General features: G+C 38.9%; 1 protein-coding gene across 6 annotated transcripts in view; it reads right to left on the reverse strand.

Moving 5' to 3' along the window:
• Positions 1–18,555: 18,555 nt before the first annotated feature.
• The window catches only part of ERC1 (ELKS/RAB6-interacting/CAST family member 1), a 457,438-nt gene continuing 450,766 nt past the window's right edge, over positions 18,556–25,227 (reverse strand). For all 6 annotated transcript variants that reach the window (XM_056800772.1, XM_056800770.1, XM_056800774.1 and 3 more), the window contains one exon: positions 18,556–24,329. In XM_056800772.1, coding sequence (XP_056656750.1) covers positions 24,192–24,329 — 138 coding nt within the window. In that variant the 3' untranslated portion in view covers positions 18,556–24,191. The remainder of the gene's footprint in view (positions 24,330–25,227) is intronic.

The raw sequence follows: 25,227 nt of genomic DNA on the forward strand, positions 1-25,227 counted from the left end.
GTCCTTTTTCAGAAATTTTATTCTTTTAATATTTTATTACTAAAGTTGCTTTCATCGCATTTTACGCTATAGTGCCTCATACTTTAACCCTCGAGCCTGAATTTCTGGATTGGTTCAGGTTAAGCCTAGTCTACTTTCTGAAGTTTGTAAGATATGATGGGACAGTCCCTGAAGCAGTGGGTGACCTCAGCTTAGTCTCCGTAACAGGCTCAAAATTTGCTTGTGCCATTTTCACCTTTGCATGGTCACTGATGGGAGATGGGCGTGGAGTGAGTGTAATATTGTTGAAGACCTTATTCTGTCTTCTGTGGATTTTGCTGCAATTACTATACTTGGGGCACATAATTACCTTTTTTTTTGTGGGAGAGAGGGTCTTCAAGGGTGCTCAAGGGCTTTAAAGACAGCCTCATTTTGTGGATCAAACACTCAGATTCACAAAGCTTTGATACTCATAACAGTTTTTCCATGTGAGGGAAGGAGACCAGAAATTCTATCTACAGTCCTCAAGGAGTCCTCATGGAAATGGAAGAGAAGAGCACAAGGAAAGAAAAAGGGGATAAGGCTCTCCCTCCAGATCCAAGCTAGGATTGCAAACAGATTTCCTTACAAGGCTTTAATTATTCTGACAGTGATTACCAATCATTAAAAACACCTTCCAAACATCAATCCCAAAGCAAAACAAACAGGCACTAAGTCCTTGGGCATCTGAATTCCATGTGAGGCTAGATCTAACTTTTCTTGACCTGGAAAATGAGCAGACTTTTGACAGAGCTGTTTTGACACACTCCCAACTCTCTCCTTAAGAAGGCCATGTTTTAAACTACTCCTTTTTTGACTAGGGTCAGGGAGACCTGCTTTAATACACAATGAGCACGTAATACTGAGGGAGGCTGAGCCTAGGCATCCTGGGAACGCTCAAGACAGCCAAGATGAAAGTAAAAGTTCCTTCAGGAAGAAGAAAAATGAATGTTAGTCTAGTTGTCATGGAACCTGTTTGAAGAAAAGACATTTTGTAGTCAGAACCAGACTGTGGTCCTGACCAACAACGTTGGGTATATTAATAACTCAGTCGTACCTGAGGAGTACATTAATATTAAGTCTTCCCCAGTTGTTATTGTTCACTTGTTTCAGTCATGTCTGACTTTTCATGACCACCATTTGGGGTATTCTTTTTTATTGAAAATTTTTATTTAACTAATTTAGAATATTTTTCCATGGTTACATGATTCATGCTCTTTCCTTTCCCTTCTCCTCAGCCGACATGCAATTCCACTGGGTTTTACATGTGTCATTGATCAAGACCTATTTCCATGTTATTGATATTTGTCCTGGGATGATCACTTAGAATCTACATCCCCAATCATATCCCCATTGACCCATGTGATCAAGCAGTTGTTTTCTTCTGTGTTTCTACTTCCACAGTTCTTCCTCTGGATGTGGATAGTGTTCTTTCTCATAGATCCCTCCGAGTTGTTCAGGGACATTGGACATTACATTATCACTAATGGAGAAGTCCATTACATTCGATTGTACCATAGTGTTTCAGTCTCTGATGTTCTCTTGGTTCTGCTCCTCTCACTCTGCATCAATTCCTGGAGGTCATTCTAGTTCACATGGAATTCCTCCACTTCATTATTCCTTTGAGCACAATAGTATTCCATCACCAACATATACCACAATTTGTTCAGCCATTCCCCAATTGAAGGGCATCCCCTCATTTTTCACTTTTTTGCCACCACAAAGAGCGCAGCTATGAATATTTTTGTACAAGTCTTTTCCCTTATGATCTCTTTGGGGTATAATAAACCCAGCAGTGGTATGGCTGGATCAAAAGGCAGACAGCCTTTTAAAGCCCTTAGGCTTAGTTCAGTTGGGGTTTTCTTGGCAAAGGCTCTGTAGTGGTTTGTCATTTCCTTCTCCAGCTCATTTTATAGGTGAGGAAACTGAGGCAAACTGGGTTAAGTGACTTGCTCAAGGTCACAGAGTTGGAAGTATCTAAGACCAGATTTGAACTCAGAAGATGAATCTTCCTGACTTCAGGTATAGTACTCTATCTACTGGGCCACCTAGTGCAGAAAGAAACCAATCTCTGTGGACCCCAGGATCTTGGAGCTGATTCCCAATGAGAACCCTAAAAGGATGTTTTGACACACTCCCAACTTTATTTTGATCTTCTTAGTTCTTTATCATCTGAGTCCCCAGAAATAAATGAACTCAGTCACAGTGGGAGCAAAAGATATTTGTGTTAATCATATCCTTCTTCCTTCCAGATTCAATTCCAGGTGAGGAACAAGCCTGTTCCTACATGTCACTTCTGCATCCTTATTTCTTATCCTGATCTTGTAGACAGCCCAAGTTAACCCCAAATATCACTAGGTTAACTGGTCTGTAGAACGACTTGAAAGTATTGGTGTATCTAGATATTTAGACAGCTGTTGGGAGAGAAAGAGGAAAAACTATTGAAAGTGATAGATTAGGGGCAGCTAGTAGCACAGTGGATAGAGCACCAGGTCTGGAGTTGGGAGGACCTATGTTCAAATCTGGCCTCTTTCTTTCTAGCTGTGTGATCCTGGACAAGTCACTTAACTGATTGTCTAGTCTTTAAATGGATAATTACTGTCAATTCTAAGAAGGTAAGGGTTTAAAAAAAGTGTTAAATTGCCTAATAGGCAACAATTTGAAACAGAAGTATACCCAAGGTGATTGAACCACCGAGTCACCTTTTAATTACCATTTAATTAATAATTAGGCAGAGTTAGTTAGGACTCAAGCTTAGGTGGTTAGGGTGATAGGATTCTAGGAAGAAAGGAATGTAGAGACGTTTCTGTGAAGATCACCAAGGTAGGTAACATAATTGTAGGGAGATTGGTTTTGGCTATGCCACCACCCATGATTTCATCAACTCCTTTTCATTTTCTTCTATGCATTTTTGGTCCATATTTTTTAAAGAATTCCTTACTAGTAGATCCACCCAATTTGTTAGAGGGCTTCTGTTGGTTCTTTTAATAAATGTTTATTGGATTGGAAGTGCTTCTATAGCCTGAAAATATCCACCTGTTATCTCTCATCCTTACCATATGATATAAAGAGGCGGGGAAGGAGAGGGCACAGAGTTCAAGCTTTCTCTCTGATTCATACTAGCCACAGGACCCTGAGGAAAGCACCAACTCTTTGCCCTGAGGATATAATACTATTTATAAGTTATAGAACAGGTGTCAATTTTCATGGGTGGATGGAGTTTCCTCAAAGGAGGCTTTCTCTACTAATGAAATCACAGGTCCAGCCCTCCAAAATCTAAAATCCAACCTGGAAAATAACACCTGCACATAGTAGGCATACATATATCTAATACATGCTTATTGATTTGACTCAAGCTTGTTGTAAGGGTCAAATGAGATGATAGATGGATAGCACTTTGCAAATTTAATGAAACACTGCATAAATTCCACCATGTAATTGGCCTGCTTCTTTTTTGTATAATATATATTCTTAAAATTTTTTTTGCTATATTTTGTTTTGATACAGTCACTTTCTAATAAACGACCTTAAAAAAGTAAAACAAAATAGTCTAAAGTAGAGATCCTGACTGAAAGTATATGTTTTCATTTTTGTAGTTTTAATGCAATATCAGGCACTGTGCTATGTACAGGGGATACACACAAAAGAAAAAGAGGCAATCTCTGCCCTCAAGGAGCTTATAATCTAATGGGGAATCAAAGGGAAGTTGAAAGGTGGGTGGAGGAATATGTTCCTTAGAGTCAAAGCTGGTACGAAGGCAAAATCAATAAGCCTTGGCAACAGATTGGATATGGGGAGTTGGTGAGAGAGGGATTAAAGATGATACCTAGGTGGTGATCCTGGGTGACTGTCGGTAAAATGATACTCTTAACAGCAAAAAAGAAGTCAGGAAGAGGGGAAGGTTTAGAGGAAAGATAATGAATTTAGTTTGAGGCATGTTGAGTTTAGGAGGTCTATGGAATATCCAGTGAAAAATGTTTAATAGGCAGTTGGGGATGGGAGACGAGAGTTTTGCAGAGTTGAGAGCTGGATCAGTAGACTTGAGAATCACCAGCAAAGAGATGATCATTGAATCCATGGAAATTGATGAGATCACCAAATGAAATAGTACAGACAGAGAAGTGAAGAGGGCCCAAGACAGAGTCCTGTGAGACAACCACAGTTCTTGGGTATGACCTGGATGATACAGCAAATGGGACTGAACAGAAATGTGAAAAACATAAAAGGGAAACTAGGAGAGAGCAATGTGACCAAAACTGAGAGACGGTATCCAGGGAAAGAGGGTGATTTACATTATGAAAATCCGAAAGTATTAAAGAAGCATGAGTATCAAGAGAATGGCATTAGATTTGGTCATTGAGGTCACTGAGAACTTTAGAACTTTAGGGTTTTAGAACTTTTGGGTTGAAGGATGAGGCTGGAAACCAGACTGTAGAGAGTTTGGAAGAGAGTGAGAGGAAAGGAAGGGGAGGCACATTTCAGAGATGACTTTCTCAAGAAGTTTGGCAATAGAAGGGATGAGAGGTATGGGGTGAGAGCAGGGATGGACAGATCAAATGAAGGTTTTTGAAGATAAGAAATTCATAGGCATGTTTGTAGGCAATAGAGAAGTAGTCAATAAACGGGGAAAGATATAAGGGAGAGAATGGGGATAATAGACAGGGTAATCTGCTGGAAAAAAGACAGAATGGAAAAACTCTTGCATGTTGAGGGTTTAATCTTAGCAAGAAGAACCACCTCTTCAGATGAGACCAGTATGTAGCAGAGTGGCTGATGGCATCTCAGTGATGTGAGATGAAGTGGAGGGGAGAAGAGGAAGCTATCATCAATTGGTTTCAGTTCCTCCCCCCACCCCCACCCCCAGCAAAATATGAGGCAAGGGGGCAGCTAGGTGACTCAGTGGATTGAGAGTCAGGCTTAAATATGGGAGGTCCCAAGTTCAAATTTGACCTCAGACACTTCCTAGCTATGTGATCCTGGGCAAGCAGCTCAGCCCCCCATTGGCTCACTCTTACTGCTCTTTTGCCTTAGAACCAATATATAGAATTGACCCTAAGATGGAAGATAAGGATTTTTAAAAAGAACAAATGAAGCAAGATTCTCAGGGGAATGAGCTATGGGAAGTTTGGAAAGGGAAGAAAGACTTGGAAGAGTTGGTCTGGTGAGTGGGATGGTGAGTTGACTTAGGGGACTAAAGAGTCATGCTATTGACATCACTTTCCAGTTTCCTGAGTACAAAACTTGGTTAGTGCTTCATTCAGCAGAATAGGCTTGAGATAGCCTCAGTGTATCCTTGTTAAATGTCTTTCTCTTGTTAAGGCTGATCTCTCTCTGTCTCTCTGTCTCTCTGTCTCCCTTTCTCTGTCTTTGTCTCTCTCTCCCTCTGTCTCTGTCTCTGTCTTTGTCTCTTTTTCTCTCTCTCCCTTTCCCTCCCTCCAGTATCAAATATTAATTGCAATGAGAAGATTGGGGTAGAGGTGATAATGAGAGGGAAGGACTAATTTGAGTCAAGCCAGGCCCAGAACAGTGACCTTCTAAGTTGTTCCTAGATCCTTTATAAGGTTCCTGTCTACACCTATAGTGAGGTATTTTCCTTCTGAGCTGAAGGTCCTTTCCTTCTCTCCCCCCACCCCACAACCTGCCATCCCACCCTCATTTCCATTGCTTTTATTTTTCTACCCCATAGCTGCATTTCTTATTGGGAAACTGTGGCTATAGAACTGGTAGTGATACATCCATCTCTCTCTTCTATTCCAGACCTCCACACTCTCTATTTGTTGCAACTTCCCACTCAGTTATTCCTTCTCACAAGAGAAACCATTTCATCTAGAGTGGGTTGGAGCTTTAGTCTATGGAGTATTAATTCAACTTCTTATTTCCTAATTCTTTAAATTTCCCTGAAATGTTTAATTCTTTTTATCCCTTGATACTCTCACTTTCTTCTTTCTTTTATCTCTGACTTAACTTTTTTTCAAAATGATACTTAAATTTGACAGAATTGACTCACCATTTAGTCTTTTCTTGATTAATGTACTTATTGACCTTTCTTGTAGTTTTGTTGTTTAAAATTTTGCAAGAATCTGCTAACTTTTGTTCCTCCACTGCCACCTTGAATGTCATAACTGCCTCTTTTCTGTAGAAAAACTATCTTTTTGTTGTTGTTGTTAACAGGTTTGTATAAGATGGTATTCGAAGCTACAGTTTGAGCTTCTTTGCTTTTTTGGAATACTGTATCTTATCCTCAAGACTGAAACAATCCTGGGTTATTCAAGTATTTCTTCATATTTAATGGTTTTTCTCATTGGCACTTGTGAAATTTGTTTGCCATTTAAATGATGAAATTTTATTATCGTCTGTCATTGTTTCCTCAAGAACTAACATTCTTTCCCTACTAGTCTGTGACTCTGTGCTTGACTCTGCCCTTCCTGAGTCTTCTTCCTCACCTCTGCAAGTCACTCACTTTTTCCTTTACCTGGCAGGTACTTGTCAGATCAGGAAACCTTCAGCTTGTGTCACCATCATGGCAGATCGGGTAGGAATCCCCACAGTTGTACACGGACTCATAAATACCTGCTTCTTCTGCTCTGATTTGCAGGAGGCTAAGCCAAGCTAGAGGAAGTCATGTAACTATTGATTGGGCACATTTATAATTCATATTATTCTACTTGAACTGGGCATTCATCATAGTAAAGCAATCCTTTTATTCCTCTTTAATTGATTTCCTGTCTTATGCCCTACAGAAGTTAAACTTCTACTTCTTTTTTTTAAGTCTCCCATATCACTCTCTCCCATGAGAAAAGAGGCTATTTGATATGAATTACCGTTTCCTCAGTCTGACAGTAAGGTGGCCCTTCTCTTTGTCAAGCCAAACAACATTATCTCTGTTGATTATCTTTATCTTTGATTTCATCCCTTCCCACCTTCTCCAGTAGATTGCAAAGTCAATTATCTTTCTTTTCTCTTGAATCTATAACTCCTTCCTATCTATTGGTTCTTTTCCTACGACCTTCAAACATGCCCATCGTTCCCATCTTTAAAAACAAAAATCGTTTACTTAATCCTACCATGTCCTTAAACTATTTCCTATAGACGCCCCTTTTTGACTCAAAACTCCTTGAAAAAGCTACCTGTTGCCTTCACTTTATCTCCTCTTACTACCTCTCCGATCTTTTACAGTCTCACTTCTGATCTCATTACTCAATTGGAAATGCTCTTTTTAAAAATGACCAACAATGCCTTAACTGCCAAAACTGATGTTTTTTTCCTCAGTCTCCATCATTCTCGATCTATCTGCTGCATTTCTTTTTTTTTTATTTTAATTTTTAGAAGTTTTTCCATGGTTACATAATTCATGTTGTCTCCCTCCCCTCTCCCTGCACCCCACTACCAGAGTTGACAAGCAATTCCATGGGGATATCTGCTGCATTTGACACTATTGATCATTTTCTCCTTCTGGATTCTCTCTCCACTTTGGGTTTTTAGGACATGTCTCTCACATATGCCCTCTATTCTCTGACACATCTACCGCTCTGGTGAAGGTCTTCATTATCTCATGCCTGGACTATTGCAATAACTAGATGGAAAATTGACTTCCCTAAACTGCAGGTCTAAGTGGGTCTACTCAATAAGCTCCAGTGATGCCCTATTATTTCCAAGATGAAATATAAAATCCTCTGTTTGGCATTAGAAGCCCTTCCTAGCCTCCTCCCACATCCCTCCAGTATTCTTACACTTTATTCTTTCTTCTCCATGTACTCTGAAATCCAGTGATACTAGACTCTTTGTTATTTCTCAAGTAAGAGACTTCATTGCCCAACAGCTGGCATTTTCACTGGCTGTCTTCTATGCTTCAAATTCTTTCCTTCTTCATTTCTGACTCCTGACTTTCCCAGATAAAATCCCATCTTCTACTTTCCTGACTTCTTTTCATTCTTCACCTTTACCCTATTAAATCTCTCTCCTCCTTTATGATATCGCTCAATCATCACCTTTCCTTTTTTTAAAACTCAAAACTTACTTTTTCAAAGAACAAAAATCAATTTTCTTTTTCTTTTGTTCCTTCCCCCTAACCCCAACAGTAGGGGGAGAAACAAAAAGAAAATTCTTGTATAATAAATATGCATAATCAAACAAAACAAATCTCTACATTGGTCATGACCAAAAATTTATATTTCATTCTGCATCCTGAATCCATTGCCTCCTTAATAGGATGTAGGAAGCATGTTTCATCACTAATTCTCTGGAATTATAGTTGGTTATTGTGTTGATCAGAATTCTTAAGTCTTTCAAAGTTGTTTGTCTCCAAGGTGTCATTATTGTATGAATTGTATTGTAGTGTATGAATTCTTTCTGCATCAGTTCATAAACATCTTCCCAGACTTCTCTAAAACCATCACTTTCATTATTCTTATGGTACAAGAGCATTTCATTACATTTATATATCATAATTTGTGCAGCCATTTCCAAATATTCTAGTTCTTCATTTTTATAAGAGTTACTGTAAATATTTTTGTTTATAAGATTCTTTTCCAATTTGATTTCTTTTAAAGTATAGACCTTATAGTTGTAGCACTAGGTTAAAAGGTATGGATAGTATAGTAACTTTTGGGGTGCAGTGGCAAATTTTCAAACAATACTTTCAATGTGAAGACTTTTCTTTTTTTATTTGAAAAATTTTATTTAATTGATTTAGAATATTTTTCCATGGTTACATGATTCATGTTCTTTCCCTCTCCTCCTCCCCCCCCTCCCATAGCCAATGAGCTATTCCACTGGGTTTTACATGTGTCACTGATCTATTTCCTATTTCCATACTGTTGATATTTGCACTAGGATGATCAATTAGATTCTACATCCCCAATCATATCCCATCAACCCATGTGATCAAGCAGTTGTTTTTCTTCTGTGTTTCTACTCCCACAGTTCTTTCTCTGGATGTGGATAGTGTTCTTTCTTCTAAGTCCCTCTGAATTGTTCTGGATCATTGCATTGCTGCTAGTAGAGAAGTCCATTACATTTGATCATGCCACAGTGTATCCATCTCCATGTACACTGTTCTCCTGGTTCTGCTCCCTTCACTCTGCATCAGTACTTGGAGGTTGTTCCAGTTCACATGGAATTCCTCCAGTTCATTATTTCTTTTAGCACAATAGTATTCCATCACCAACAGATACTACAATTTGTGTGAAGCCTTTTCTGATTCTATTAGTGTGCCCTCTTTCCAAATGACCTTGTAATTAACTACTTTGTATTTATTTTTATTTATCCCCTCTAAATTTGTTCTAAGTATACTTCTACATGTTGCTTCTACATCTTACCTATTTGAATGCAGGTTTATTGCAAATAGGAATTGTCATTTTTGGTACCTGTACTCTCAATGCCTACCACAATACTTAGCATGACTGGTTTGGAAGTAGGGAATTTAAATGTTTTTAAAATTCTCTCATCTTAATTCATTAGATTTTTTTTTTTACTTTGGGCTTTATTTCTGTCTTGTCAATTTATCTTTCGTTACTTTATATCTGATAGATAATTCTCTTCCATAAGGTTTTGGAATTGTTGAAGGTTGCCTTAAATACCTATTCTACCATCTTTCTGGTCACTGGACCCCTATTTCTTTTTAAAATTGAGCAGCTATATGGTTTGGGGGCACATATATTTAATAGTAATTTTTTTCACCATCTATGGTGCACTTAAGCACAACAATGAAACTTTCCTCTTTGCCTCTCTTGATTTTATCAATTATTAGTTGTCTTATGAGATTATAATTGTACTTCCCATGTACATTTTGGATTTCTAAAAGAATTTTTTGTTTTGCCCTCCCATTTTTACTTTGTGTATATTTTAAATCTTTGTAGAAAATTGTTAGGTTGTGTTTTTCTTATCTACTCTATTCTTTTTTCATTAGGGAATTTTAATAAATTTATATTTGGGGAGATAACTGTTGCTTGCATATTCTTCCATTAACTAGACACACCTAAACAAACATAATTTACCTTCATTTTTTCAACATTTACTTTCCTTTTTTGTTTACATCATCTGAATTTAGTCTCTTTCATCAATTCCCCCTACCTGTTCAGTCCCAGCATCCTTGAGTTGATTCCTTGTTATCCTTTTTCTCATTTTTTCAAAAATCAAACTGTAGTCCTCATCCCCTCTCATGACCAATCTGTTTTAAATGAAATTAATTTGCAACATCCTATTTCATGAAGTATTGTTTTTGTTTTTCCACTCTCCCTTTTTACTTTTCCCTTTGTTCCTTCTAGAATTCTCTGGAAGTGCTTAGTAGGAAAAGTCAGTTTAGTATGAAAGCAGCAGGGTGCAAAGGGAATTGTTCTATAACCCTAGTCTGGGAGGTGGTTGAGGGATGGTGATCGTGGTTTTGCTTATCCCTTCTGATTGTCATGCATACCATTCTCCCTTTGAACCTATGAACCCCAGTTCTATTCTCTTTTGGATGTGAGGTCCTGGATACTCAATTGCTTCCTTTCCCAGTAGGAGTTAGTAAGAAAATGCATGACTCTGTTGTATAGAAGCCAATTTCCTGAAGAGACCAAATCCTCCCTAATGGGCTAATTGCATGATCGCTGTCTCATTCCTCATTCCTCTGTACCAAATCCTTCATATTTTCACATTATTTCCTTGGTGAGGACAATATACCTCAGTCCCACTGCTTTGACTATGCTCTATCCTTGTTCGATCCTATTTCAAAGGTAGGAGACAGATTGAAAGCCTGCCGTCCACCTTTCCTCATGAGTCCTGAGTACTGTCATTGCTTGGTACTTTTTATTGCATGCCTGGTAGACAGTGCAATGGATAAAGTAGTGGGTCCGAAGGCAGGAAGTTTAAATATGGGCTCAAGTACTCACTTGCTGGGCAAGTTACTTAACTTCTGTTTGCCTCAGTTTCTTGTCTTGATGACTTATTTTTCAGTACTTTATATCTGATAGATAATTCCCTTTTTGGAGGTCTTTGAGGGTTGCCTTCAATACCCATTTTACCATCTTTCTGGACAGAGGATCCTTGTTTCTTTTAAAACTTCAGCAGCTGTACAATTTGGCACATATACATTTAATAGCATTTCCCCCCTCTCGTCTATGGTGCATATAGGCACAATGTGGTTTCCCTCTTTGTTTTTCTATTTTTATCAATTACTAATTGTCTTAGGAGGTCATGATTGCACTTGTCAGATCTTGTAAAATGGGGATAGTGACAGCACCTACCTTGAAAGGTTATTGTAAGGATCAAAAGAGATAATATTTGTATAGGTTTGTCCTTTTCCCCACTCTCCATCTCCTGCCTATTGAAGAAGCATTCCTTTACATTAATCGAAGACTTCCCTAAAGTATTAATTCACTTATTCCAACTATTCTTTTGAATTTTTCCTATCATACTTTTTTACTCCTTAGATTCTTTAATGTACTATTGTTCTCCTTAACTGTCACCTCCACTCTTTAAAAAATGAAAATCAAAGAGAAATATTTTTCAGCCCTGCATTCATATTCTTGTTTGCCCCAGTCACATGAAATCACACATAATGTTTTTTTAGTTTTTTTGTTATTATCTAAAACTATTCTTTGTACTATTTGGTCAGTTTGCATTTTGAATACTTTTTTCAACTTGGAATATTTTGAGGAGTTGGTTCAAATCCTCTCTTTTAACTGAATGCCCAGTAATTTGATATTTAGGTTCAGCTTTGTAGGATCCTTTTGTTCTTTGGAATTCATCTTTCAATTTTCTTGCAGAGTAATATGAGCCTATTTTAATTGATTCTTGAAATTTGAAGGCTTTTTCACTATCTGCAAAATGTACCCTTTGATTCTATAGTTTTCCCTTGGTGATATAAAATTAGTTTCTTTCTCTTAGTGTTTTGTTGATTCTCTTGATTGAAAAATTTACTGTCTTCTTCCAATATTTTTGGGCGTTTTTTTTCCTGTATGATTTCATGGAATATCATATTCAGGATTTTTTTTCATAATTTTTGAAGACCTATAACTTTTAGATCATCCATGTTCACTGATATTTACACTCAATATTCTTGCTTTGAGAATTCATTCCTACGCATTTTCCAATCTTATTTTTTATTCCATTTTTCCCCCATCTGCATTTTTGCATTTCAATTCTGTTCTGTTCTTTTTTAAACACTTACCTTTTGTCTTAGAATCGATATTGAGTATCTGTTCTAAGGCAGAAGAGGGGTAAGAATTAGGCAATTGGGGTTAAGTGACTTTGCAGGGTCATATAGCCAGGAAAGCCAGATTTGAACTGAGGTCTTCTATACTCCAGGCTTGGGTCTCTATCTACTGTGCTAACTGCCCAGTTAATTCTTTTCTTTTCTTTTCTTTTTTTATTATGGAGAAGGTCTCATATTTTCTTCTAAATTCAGTAACCTCTAGTCATATTAGATTTCCTTCCTAAGAATTTTAATGTCTGTTCTCAAATAAGGCATTTATTAAATATTTATTATGTTCTAAACACTGAAGATATGAATAAAAGTAAAAAAAAAGTCCCTCCCAGTGTTATGCTAACAAATTTTTAACAAATGACTCGCCAAAAATGCATTTGTGACTTGCTTAAATTCACTCTGCATTATTAACATTTTTAAGGGCAGTTAGGTGGTGCAGAGGATAGAGTGCCAGGTTTGGACTCTGGAAGACTCATCTTTATGAGTTCAAATCTGGCTTTAGAGAGTCACCAGCTGGTAACTGGGCAAGTCAATCAACCTTGTTTTCTTCAGTTTCCTCATCTGTAAATTGAGCTGCAGAAGGAAATATAAATCATTCCAGCATCTTTGCCAAGAAGACCCCAAATGGGGTCATAAAGAATCTGAAATGACTGAACAATTAATGTTTTGTCTATCACTTTTTTAAGTCTAGACAATCAGCAAAACAACAAATCAAGCCTTGATTTGTAACATTCCTCAGTTTCTGAAAATTTAACAATCAGTTCTCAAGAATTAGTTCAAGTTGGCTCCAGCATACTCCTAGACTCCACCCTACAGAAGGTCACATTCTATTTTTTCTTTTAAAAAATGGTTACATTTAAATACCCCAGCTAACTTCCTCCCCAGTACTAAAGAAAGCATCATTTGACAAAAATATATAAGTAAACATAAAACCATATCTCATTTCTATTTATCACTTCTTTCTCTAGAAGGAGAATACACAAGTCATTTACAAATACAAAGTCAAATTCTACTGCTGCATATAATATTCTCTTGGTTCTGCTCATTTAACTCTGCATAATTTCATGTAGGTCTTTTCACGTTTTTCAAAAAGTAACCTGCTCATCATTTCTTAGGGCACAGTAGTATCCTATCACAACCAAATGTCACAATTTGTTTAGCCATTCACTTTGTCAAATACATACTATAAGCCATTTCCCAACTGAAAAATATATACATCAAAAGATCAGGTTTTTGAATGAAAAAATCAAAGCTACACACAAAAAATACTCTAAATAATTATTGATTAGAAATGAAAATCAAAACAACTCTGGAATATCATCACACCTATAAGATTGGCTAAAAGGAGAAAAGGACAAAATGACAAACACTGGAGATGTGGAAAAATGGGGACACAAATACACTATTATTGAAACTATGAATTGATTCAGTCATTTTAGAGAGCAATCTGGAATTATACTCAGTTATATATGTTTTGACCCAGCAATACCACTATTAGGTTTGTTTCCTAAGGAGAGAAAGAAAAATGAAAAAAACAACCAACCAAAACTTTGTATATTCTAAAATATTTAAAGCAGTTCTCTTTGTGGTGGCAAAGAACTGGAGATTAAAAGGATACTTCATGGGGGGGGCGGTGTCTAAAACAAAAAGGTCCCATTCTAATGAGAAGATTCTTTAAAAGGAAGCTGGAGAGTGAGGAGAGGAGCTGAGACTAAAGTCAACATGGATTAGGGACCTACTGAAATGGTGGTCTAGAGCGGGGACTCCTCAATAAGAAGGGAGAGCCACAGAATAGAGGCATCTATGGGGTGAGAAGGCTGCTGGAGAGAGGGTGCAATACAGAAATACTGTTTGATATTTTTAGGTAATTCCTCAATCGTCCTCCCGAGTTCTTTTTTAAGCTTCTTGGAGGTGCTCCACTTTTTATTTCCTTGGATCATAACCCTAGATGGATCTTAAGAGGCCACTGAGGCAAAACCTTTTATTTTATGAAAACAGTACTGCAGATGTGAGATTTGAGCCCAGGCCTTCTGAGTCCAGAACCTGTGTTCTTCTTAGATTCTTTTGATAGTTTCCCCCTCCTCAGGGGATTTGACTTGTCTTCATAGATGAACTTTTGAATCCCCCCAACTCACCTCTTGCCTCTTTCAATCCACTCATCTGCTGCCGTCCCTATATTTGTCCTTGATGTAATGTGCTAATCACCAAAGGGATATGACAAGGTGGTATATTGTCATTTTATTTATCTTCTATGCGGAGTATAGCATGTGGAATGCCAGGCTGGACTAATCAAAAGGGAATTGGGGTTGCTTAGAGAGATCTCAACAACCTCAGATATGCAGATGATACCATTCTGATGGCAGAAAGTGAAGCAGAATTAAGAAGTCTTTTGAGGAGGGTAAAAGAAGACAATATAAAAGTTGGCTGGAAGGTTAACATAACTCCCCCCCCCCCCATCTTGGCAACTGATCCCATCGCTTCCTGGCAGAGGGAGAAGAAATGGAAGCAGTGTCAGACACCGATTGCAGCCGTGAAATTAAAAGATGCTTGCTTCTTGCAAATCCAGACAGTGCACTGAACAGCAGAGACATTGCCCTGCCACTAACAGTCCTTATAGGCAAAACTGGTCCAGTAGCAATTCGTGGCTGTGAGAATGGGACAATGTGGAAAGCTGCGTGCCTCGGAATACACTTTGGAATTGGAGTGCTGGAGAAGACTTTTGCGAATCCCTTGAACAGCAAGTAGGTCAAGTCAGTCAATACTTAAAGAAATGAACTCAGACTCTTCACTGGAAGGTCAAACATGAAAGCTAAAGCTAAAATACTTTGCTATATAAGGAGAAGACAGGGCCCATTGGAAAGGACCTTGATGTTGGGAGAGATTGAAGGCAAAAGGAGGCAGGGATGGCAGGAGGACGAGATGGATAGTGTCACGAAAACAATGAACACAACCTGGTCAGACAGAGAGATAGTGGAGGACGGAAGATCTGGCAAAGTCAGACTTGAGTGGATGACTGAACAATAACAACAATTTTACACACATTTATACACATTCATGAGTCTCCAGTTAAGAACCTTTCCCTTACAGAGTGAAAGGGAATAGTTGAGAAGATGCTTTTCAGAGACTTCCTGTAAATGGTCCTGTAAATGGTCCTTTTTTTCCCCTGCCTGCATTGTATTAATTAATTTTAGTAAGTGATGGATTTTCTTTCTAGTCTCTTCTCTCTTCCATTTTTGTGTCACAAACTGGCAAAACTAGGGCAGGAATACCGCAAGAGATATGGGCACTGTCCTGAGGAGAACATTGGGAAATGCAGGTGTGTAACTTCAGAAGTCATTTATCTAAAATTTCTACAACCACCCTGGATCTGTTAGAGCAAGGAAAAGACAGAGGCAGTGGGAGCACCTAGAGATGAAATGATGAATTAGTCTTTAGCTATTTTTCCTCTAATAGCAGGTTCTTTCCATTTATCTTGTCCTTCTTGCATTTTCCTTGTATTTTATTATTTGTGACAAAACTAAGAAGATGAAACTTAATAGACAATATTAATTTTACAATTGGGTGCCAAAAAAAAATTCCCAATGGATAGATATGCATGGATAGCCAGTAGTTGTTCTGAAAAGGAGGCAGGGGTCTGATTGGACTACAAGCTCAATGAGTGATCAGTCTGATTTGGCAGCTAAAAACAAATGTAATCTTGGGCTGTAATTACAAGGGAGATGATAGTCCCACTGTCCTTTTTGACCCTGTCAGATCTCAGGGTATCATTTTGTTCTGTTCTAGATACCAGACTTGATAAGGAATGTTAATAAACGTTTCCAGAGGAGGCCAATAAAGATGGTGAAGGGCTTTGAGTTTCATGAAGAATAAATAATGTTTGAAGGAAATAGACATCCTCACCCTGGAGAAAAGAAAATATGGGGGGGGGGTTAAGAATGACAGCTGTGTTCAAGTAACTGAAGAGTCGTCCCATGGAAGTTAGATCAGCACAAATATCCCAGCAGCTGAAGCTGTCCAGAAACGGAATGGGCTGCCTCAGGGTTAAAACCCCACTTTTCCAGCCCCTCTTCATTTTTGTGTTTTCCTCTTGTTGATAATTTCCTAATTATCCTGTACACAGCTTGTCGGAAACATTTCTACCATCTTTCCCACCAAACTGTGGGCACAGCTGAGACTTTTTTGTCTTCTGCGTTTCTTTGTACCCTAGTGCTTATCACAGTGCCTGGTACACAGTAGATGCTGAATAAATGTTTACTGACTGACTGGTGGGTTTCTCTTTCCCTATGGTTCTTCAAGCAGAGGCTGGACAGTCTGGTCACTGATATTATAATGGAGATTCCTTTGTGTTGGGGCTGCAGCTGCTGAGGCCTTTCCAACTCCTCTGTGATCGTGGAATGGGGAGAGAGATGCCCCTAGGAAAACTCACTCTGCCTTTTCCCGGAATCCCTAACTTAATGTCTAGACTTACAGTACTTTTGCACAGTTTATGTCAACACATTTTCTAAAAAATCCTTATCAATTAGGCTGGCATTGCTAGCCCTAGTGTACCTAATGTAGAAACGAAGGCTCAGAGATTTGATTAAGGTCATCTAGAGGGTCAATGTCAAAGCTACAAACACCCCACAGAAAGCTCAAGGGGTCCAACTCAAGAAAGTGTGGCAGAATTGGAGATTAGGGATTATTATTATATTTCAAAATGTTATTTAATAATTCATTACTAGGGACTAATATTGTAGAAGTAATTCTTCTTGATCCAGCAATGCTAATATAGGGTCTGTATCCCAAAGAGATAATGAAAAAGGGGAAAGGACCTACTTGTACAAGAATATTTATAGCAGCTCTTTTTATGGTGGCAAAGAATTGGAAATTGAGGGAATGCCCTTCGATTGGGGAAGAGCTAAACAAATTGTGGTACATGTAGGTAATAGAATAATACTGTGTTGTAAGAAATGATAAGCAGGATGATTTCAGAAAAAAACTGGAAAGATCTGTAGGAACTGATGCAGAATGAAATAAATGGAACTGGCAGAACATTGTACACAATAACAGCAATAATGGGCAATGATTATCTGTGAAAACTTGGCTATTCTCAGCAATGCAATGAGCTGGGACAATCCTGAAGGGCTTATGATGGGGAATGCTATCTACTTTTAGTTAAAGAACTGTTGGAGTCATCTATCACATCAGCGAATTTATGGTTTTATTGGGGATTTGGTTATGTATGACTTTGCTCTTACAACAACAACCAATACAGAAGTGTGTTTTGCATGACAATTAAAAATGAAAAAAAAAAAGAACTAATTGCTCCAATAGGAAAAATAGTGCACTAGTTTGACTACATAACCTCCAAAGGACAAAGGCAGATACAGATATGGAGGCAAAATTTCAGAAATAATAGGGGTTAAAATATTTTTTCTTTTTTCCTCTTCCCAATAAGATTCTTCTTTCCTAGAAAAACCTAAACTATTTAGGGCAGAAACCTAATTCTTTTAAAGAAAAGGAAAATTTCCCAACTCAGTTTTCATTGAGGACTCATCTGTGGTAATCACCAAAATGGAAAATTCCAATCATTTTCAAATTCATAGCAATCATCAGAACCTTCCCTCCTAAGGCATTTTTTATTCCTGGTACTCATACTCCATGTTGGCTGATTTCATGCATACATTCCAAAGTAAGTACCCCAGAATACTTCTCACCTTTTAGTTGAGACCACAGATGGGAAAGAACCTATTTGAAAGTAATATAATCCACAGGGAAACAGCATACCATTGGGTCTCACGAAAATAATGAATCCAGAGGCTGGGGCCCAGGAAAATCTAATGATATAAAAAAGTTAGTAAAAATTCGCTGTTTAGTTTGGAGTAGAATAAAAATATAGTTCTTTGATGGTAATCCAAAGATTTTTTTTTTATCCTTTTCACATCACCTGATGGAGTATCCCAGTCTCACTCAATTCAGATGGCCATTATACAGCATATTTACCTTTTGGTTATAACTGTAAGTGTTCTAAAAGAGCCCCAAAGGGCCCAACAATGCAGAACACCTGCAACCTTATTCACAGCTTGATTTCCTTTAGAACTTGGTGCATTCGGAGCTAAGATTACTGTCCTGAAGACAGCTCAAGGCTTGAGCCCTTGTTACTGGGTCAGAGATAGCTATGCCAGCTGTCTCTAACCTGGGGACCTAACTGATTGTGCAGCTTCTCTTCCCACCTTCCAATTATACTCATTCATTTTGAAGTTATTCCCTGAGCATGACTCTGAAATTGTTTCTCTTTTTTCTTTTTCCAGGTAGGCAAGAATACCATTCGGTCCCAAACTCTTGATAATAAGCAAGACAAAAAGGAGACAGTGTAGAATTTTTAAATAACTTTATAGTTTCCTGATGAATTAAATTTGTGAATAAAAAAAGAAAACGGAACAAAGTGTTTATAATAATTATCAAGGCAAAGTTGAATAGAACACAATTTCTTTGCATTATCATTATCCTGTCAGTAACACAACTCCAGCAATAACACACACACACATACAGTTGAAGGCAGTGGGCAGGTTTGGTAACACCAGCATCTCCAGCTGCCTCAGTTACCAAAAAAGGAACTCAAGCTATAAGGGAGATGGTACCCTATACTCCTCTCTTCTTCCACTAAAGTGCAACATCTCTCTTTTGAAGCAAGTAAAGGAGAGAGTCCCAGGCTGTACCTGATGTTCCTACCTTGGACCTGCTGACTTGTTTTACCATCTCCTGGGCTGTTCTTGCGTGGGGGGAGGCAAGTCATAAAGGATTGTGTATTAGGGTGAATGAAATACTGGTATGGTATGGTGTGAAGGGTTGGGTCCAGAAGGTTTGCTCAGGCCCAGGAATGAGTCCTCTGGCTTTGGTCTAATTCATCTCCCTTTCCAAAAGCATCTTCATTGGCTGGAGATTTTCTGGCCCCTGAAAACTTAAGAGGTTTAAAAAGTTCAAGAGCTAGAGTTAGGGGACTGAGTTGAAGGAGTTGAGAACTGAGTGTAATTTGTCTCACCTGGCATGTAGGCTTCAGGCTAGCCCCCAAAGTGAGAGGTTAACTGGATGAAATAGCACCAATGGGGGGAGGAAAGAGGTTGTGTGGCCTGTACTGTGGCTGTTGCCAGAAGGGGGGGGGCCGTCAACCACTCACCCTAGCACCATAGCTAATGAACTTAGACAAAGCGTCAAAGAGATCAGCCCCTGATGCTACATGGTGCTACGCACTGGGGGCATGGACTCTGAAACATTTACTCAAAAGGTCCAGCTTTCATTTGCTTCTAAACCTTGTAAAGAAAAAGGCAAAACGTCCAGATGCAGGCCCATAGCTTTTCCTCAGCAAGCCTGAGAGGAGGGGGAGGAGTTTGGCTGCCCCTAGCTTGAATTCCTTTATTAAAACAATATTGGTTTGCATTTTATTATTATTTTTATAAAACACAGCTCTTTATTTTTCAGTTCTACTACTATTTTTTTCTCTCTCATTAAAAAAACACAACATCTCAACACTGGACACACACGGTTTATAACTGCTCCAGTTCTCTGGACCACACAGACAATATTGACAAGCAGAGAAACAAAACAGCAAAACAGGAGGAGGGATGGGGGACAAAGAACCCAAGAAATCAAACCCTAAACCTCTTAATCCCCCCAAAAAATTAGGAGAAGAAATATCAATGATAGGGTCACAGCACTTGCCAAACATATCAGAAAAGTCAGGGGCCTCCTGGTTATAGTTTTGACACTAAAAGGTTTGGAAACAGTTTTTGCTTTTTAAAAGAGTTGGCAGAGGCAACCATTTTGTTCAGAAGGATTTCCCTGTAGTGGAGGGGATTTTTGTTTCCTGCCTAGATATCCCCTCAATTCACATGAAAAATCCCAGATTTTTTTTTCCCCACAGATTTTTTAAAGAGCTTTCCTTTGAGCTAAGTTAAGTCAGATGGTTTTCTCCCCACTGTCTTGATGAGCAGGACAAGTCTTATCCAGAGAATGGCCCCCATGTGATCTATATGGTGGTGCCTGCTAGTTTTATGGGAATAGTACTGCTGAATCACAGCTTTCTCTCTTTCCACCAATTTCCTCCAGCCTCTGGGCTTTCAGACCTGGGGGAAATAGTGACTCCTGATGAAACAAGGTCTTGTTGAATCCTCAAAAATGCCCAAATATATACCCTGGACCTAATGCTTCAATCTTGGAGTAATTCACCACTGAATGGAAAGACGAAGCATTTTATCCTCTGGAAACCTCCCAAATTTCCCAGAGCAGAAAAATAAAACCTACGGAGCAGCTAATAGCATTTGGGAAATAGGCTCAAATGGCAGAATGAGACTGATTCTGGAAAAGCTATGTGAGTTTTTCTTTTGTATAGAACCTTTGAGCAGCAACACCAAATACTAGTCCTGGAACTTCAGTAAGGGAGGAATTAGCCCAGTGGAATCACTGGGATTTAGCACACAGTGCCCTTTATTTACTTCCTCCCTTACCCAGGGCTTTTATCTGGGTAAAAGACATGACAAACCCTTGGCTTCCCATTAGTGGATGATCAAGCCTAGCCTTCCTTTTATAGTTTAAAGGCAGACACAACTAAGTGTTTCCCCCACCTCTCCCCTCTTTCACCTAGAACCTAGACAACCTTACTTTAAATGTTAGCCAGCAGTACCATCAATTATGAGGAAGGTTTCAGCTTATACCATTCTATACCATTGTCTCAAATGCCCCCCCCCCTTTTTTTTTTTAGGAAAAGGGACAGAATCACTCAAAACTCCTGCAGGTTGGAAGAGAAGCGAGGATTAAATGTCAGGGCTGAAATGGCTTCACAGAATTCCACTCATATATCCCATTGCACTCAAACTTAGAATGACTTACCCATTTTAATCAGTATACAAACTTCAACCCAGATTCTTCTTGATCAGTATATTAAAACACTGGGGGGATAGGAGGGTATGCAAGGAGAGAGAGAGACAGAGAGACACACAGAGAGAAACTCTATTTCTTTAGTTACCAACACTCCCATACTTTTGATTCAGCTCACTGATCTCATTGTCTCTGTTAAAGGTACTACTTTTTTTTTGGGGGGGGGGGGAAGGTGGTGTAACTGATCTTCAAGTGAGAAAGGGCAAACAGATTGGTTAATGAGATGGAAAAATTTGGGAAGATTACCGTCAAACTTCCTTGTCAAATGTGCAAAGATAATCAAGGCAAAAGATACCAAGCAGCAAAATCACAACAGCTGCTGCTTGACAATGCCTGCATGATGATGTCCATGCAATCAACCAATAGGTGTTGTCTGAATGAATGTACCATGCCTAGGAAGATACACACAAGTTAGGTACCCGATTAATTTTCCTTCTGCAAGGGAAAAGTCACCATCAGTGTTAACTCAGAACTAAAGATGCCTTCCTCTTGGAGGCAATTCTTAGCTCTGATAAGACAAGATCTCTACCCAAGTGGGATCAAAAAGATTATCTACTATGGTTCAGGAGGGATTAAGACTTCTCCTGGGTCTTTCTTTCCCCAAAGCCCCAGAGAAAGATTAAATGGATTTTATGGTAGAAATCCATGGGGAGGGCTGGAGTGAAAGTGGAAAGGAAGTTAATAAGTTAATAAGAGTTAATACTCCTGATGAGTAAGAGCCACAGGTGTTCATTTGAATAAAAAAGATTCAGTAGCCTGCTTAATATGACCCCTTGTCGATTTGGTCAGAAGAAACAGGCAGGATTGGCTCAGATTCCCAAGCACGGGCTCTGGATCTGAGGTTTAATTCTTGCTCCTAAAAGGACATGACAATCCTTCTGAAGTTCAGCTATCTACTGGTAGCTCAATTAAGGCTCCACCATTCCAAGCCTAGAAGGACTGTAGAGTATTAGATGATTTATGGGTAGTGCAATAAACAAATAGAACTCAGGTAATTGGTCACAAATGACGGCCATTACTCCCCAATCACTGCCTTCCCACCCTTCCAGCACACTAGCCTTCCTATTGAGGAACTTATCAGTAAGAACTTTATGAGCTGGATTCATTTAGACCATAGATAAGGAAAATCCTGGTATCTCACAAGGAGAAGGTATTGTTTTACAACAGGGAATGAGGGCTCTTGGATTTCTGACAATGTAAGCTAATGAGACAGTCAGGGACGGGCAGTGGGAAGATGTTAAGACTGATGGAAATGATGATTTTATGGATAGCACTAAATTCCTTAGGTAATTGGGGTTGAAGGAGAAAATGCATGTCTAAATGTTTTAGGGGACTGGCTTTTACCAAAACATGTGGGTGTCTGGCAAAGGAAGTGGTAAAAGGGACAGTTCTGACATGAATTGTCCATTATCTGAGTGGCAGTGTCTTATCATTCACCACTGTCCTTGCTTGTGTTCTGGAAAAAGTTCTTTAAAAAGCCTTTACAACTTAGGGATTCTTGAAACTGGAGCCTAATCTCTGATTTGCCATTTAAAGACAGCAAAACTCAGGGTGACTGGCTTGGATGTGTTAAAAGGACACTTAGAGCTAACCATCTTCCTAAATAGGAGAGCCTTTCTAGGATAACTAAAAAAAATGAAAATACGAAAGAATCAAGTGAGATTTCCTGTGAGCAATAAGTGATTCAACCCTCTAAATGCATCAATTTTGCTATAATTAGAAAAGCAGGCTCTTAAAAAAGATTTACTAAAAAACTTCCATTCTAGAATGATTGTGGGGACATAGGGAGCAGAAAAGAGCAGCTCTCCATTCTCTCATTCTTAACCAGGTCTGTCACATGGCAATTGTCACACTCCATAGATTGGGCATTTTTAATTGGGAAGAGGCTGGGTGGCATTTTGATAGAGAGGAGCAGAGAGCGCTCATCTGAAAGACAGAAGGCACTAAGTTCCACATGAAGAGGCAATGGCCCTGGGGGGTCAGAGAAGCCGGCAGAGCTCATCTTCCCATGCGCACAATGAACCAGGAGAAACAAAATGCACTGAAGGAGCCTGGAAAAAAGGGAAGTTGTGTCAGCTGTGCTACTGGTTCAAGATGTCTGAATCCAGAGGAGAGACTTGGAGTAATGGTTGTGGATTTAGAAGGCATGAGCCTACAGAGGCAGATCCAACTGGGGGGTGGGAAGGCCTCAGGGTCCAAACTCTTTTTAAAAGAAACTAACTAGAAAAGTTTTATGTGCAGCCTTAAGCCCAATAATGGTTAAGGGCTCTAGTAGAGTGAACTTCTGGGGTAGCCTTTCACTAACTTTTCAGAGGAGATGGTCGAGGAAGGATAGATTAGCTAGGACTGGGGCAAAGAACCTTGGTGGTATTTCAAATTAGTGTTCAATAAGCCATTACTGAAGCTATAGGGATGTGGCTATTTCCAGGCCTGAAGCCTCCCTAAAGGCAAAATCAATAATGAGAAAAGACAAATAAAAGAAAGAATGAATATTGAATACCTTCCTTCCTGGAAAACAATTTAAATGGAAGAGTTGGTTCTCTCTAAATTTGCTCCTTTGTCTCTCTCTTCCTTTCTGGAATTCTCTTTTTTCAGAGAGACTACCCATTTTAGAGAAACCACTATAGACACACAATACCCTAGATTTTCTGGCCTGTTGCAAGTCATGTTTTCAACACACTGAACTAAAAAGTGGCAACTTGTAGGTTTAGTTTTCATGTTAAAAGGACAAAAAGATGTCCTGCACTGAGGCTGAATCATGACTTTCCACTATTACTCATTGATGATGACTTGATGACAGGGTCTTTGTAGAGAGGAAGCCACTCATTGTGGACATCCCAAAATAGTGAGGAGACCATCTCCACAGCAAAAAGATGAATGCAAAAATGTTGTGGGAATTTGGAGGGGAGATCAGCGATAGGAAGTCGCTTGTAGTGTTTGGCCGGTTGGTTTTAGTGTATACAAGGCAAACCAGAGATTTCTGGACTTCTGTTGTTCTTACTGCTCCTTTCTTAGGTCCCTGGACTGAATAGGTTGGCTGTTGGGTTGGTCATTCCCACGAGGTCATTGGGTGGGGTCAGGAGGACTCCTCTAGTGCATTGACCACTTGTTCCAGGATGTCGGGGCAGTGATCGGCTATCTGTTGAAGTATGGCGTTGGCAAATTCCTGCAGTTCTGCGTTGTCTCGCTCACCTTTTTCTAATTCACTGCAAAGCTACAATGGAAAAGAAAGAGGGTTTTCAGACAAAGTGAGGATAAGTTTTGAAATCAAGTCAACCAACATATACATATTTAGAGGCTCAAGGTAGAAAAATTCGTTTAAGGGGGATCATGATCTCTCCATTTCCTTAGGAATCCACATCTTTAAAAGAAGAGCAGAGACTTCATTATTATTAAAATCGTGTTGATGGTTATTATGAAATGATTATAGGATTCAAAGAAAATGAGGGATTTTATCTTTTGCTTTTTAGTACAAGGATACCAACCCTCTTCAATTAAACTAGCGGAGGGTGCCTTTAGAGCAACGAATGGAAGGCATTCTTCTGTTCAGAATAAACATATTTCCAAGCTTCTATACATTACCAGTGTTTTTTACTTCCTCTTTGCCATGGTTCATCATCCATTTTAACTGCCTCTGCTGAGCCTCCTACTTCAAGTCAAGATTTAGTAGTGAACTTACTTCTAAGAGGTAAAAACTATTTAGCAAACTATCCTTGAAGGTTAGCACCAGAACAAGTAGAAACTACATTCACAAAACAGGGAGTGTGAATGTACAGAAGCCCAAAGGTGATTCTCAACTCATTTGCAGAGTACAACATATATCTCAGGCCATGTAACTTAAGGATAAAACAGGAAAACAAGATTTACTGCCTTGCTTCCTCCACTCAGTTCCCCAAGTGTGCACTAAAGTTGTGTAGTAAACAACTCTGAAACTTCCTGACATGAAAGGACTAAATTTCTGAATTCAAGAAGAAGACATCTTTTTCAGGATATATTTTTCAGTTCAATGTTATATGCTGCTACATAACATTGATGACTGGTATTGGGTTTGTAGTCCATTAAAACCACCAAATTTTCTTCAGAACAACTAGTTTCTCCCCCTAACTGCCCCC

This window comes from Monodelphis domestica, chromosome 5 (genome assembly GCF_027887165.1).
Source record: "Monodelphis domestica isolate mMonDom1 chromosome 5, mMonDom1.pri, whole genome shotgun sequence".
In the NCBI taxonomy this organism is placed as follows: Eukaryota; Metazoa; Chordata; class Mammalia; order Didelphimorphia; family Didelphidae; genus Monodelphis; species Monodelphis domestica.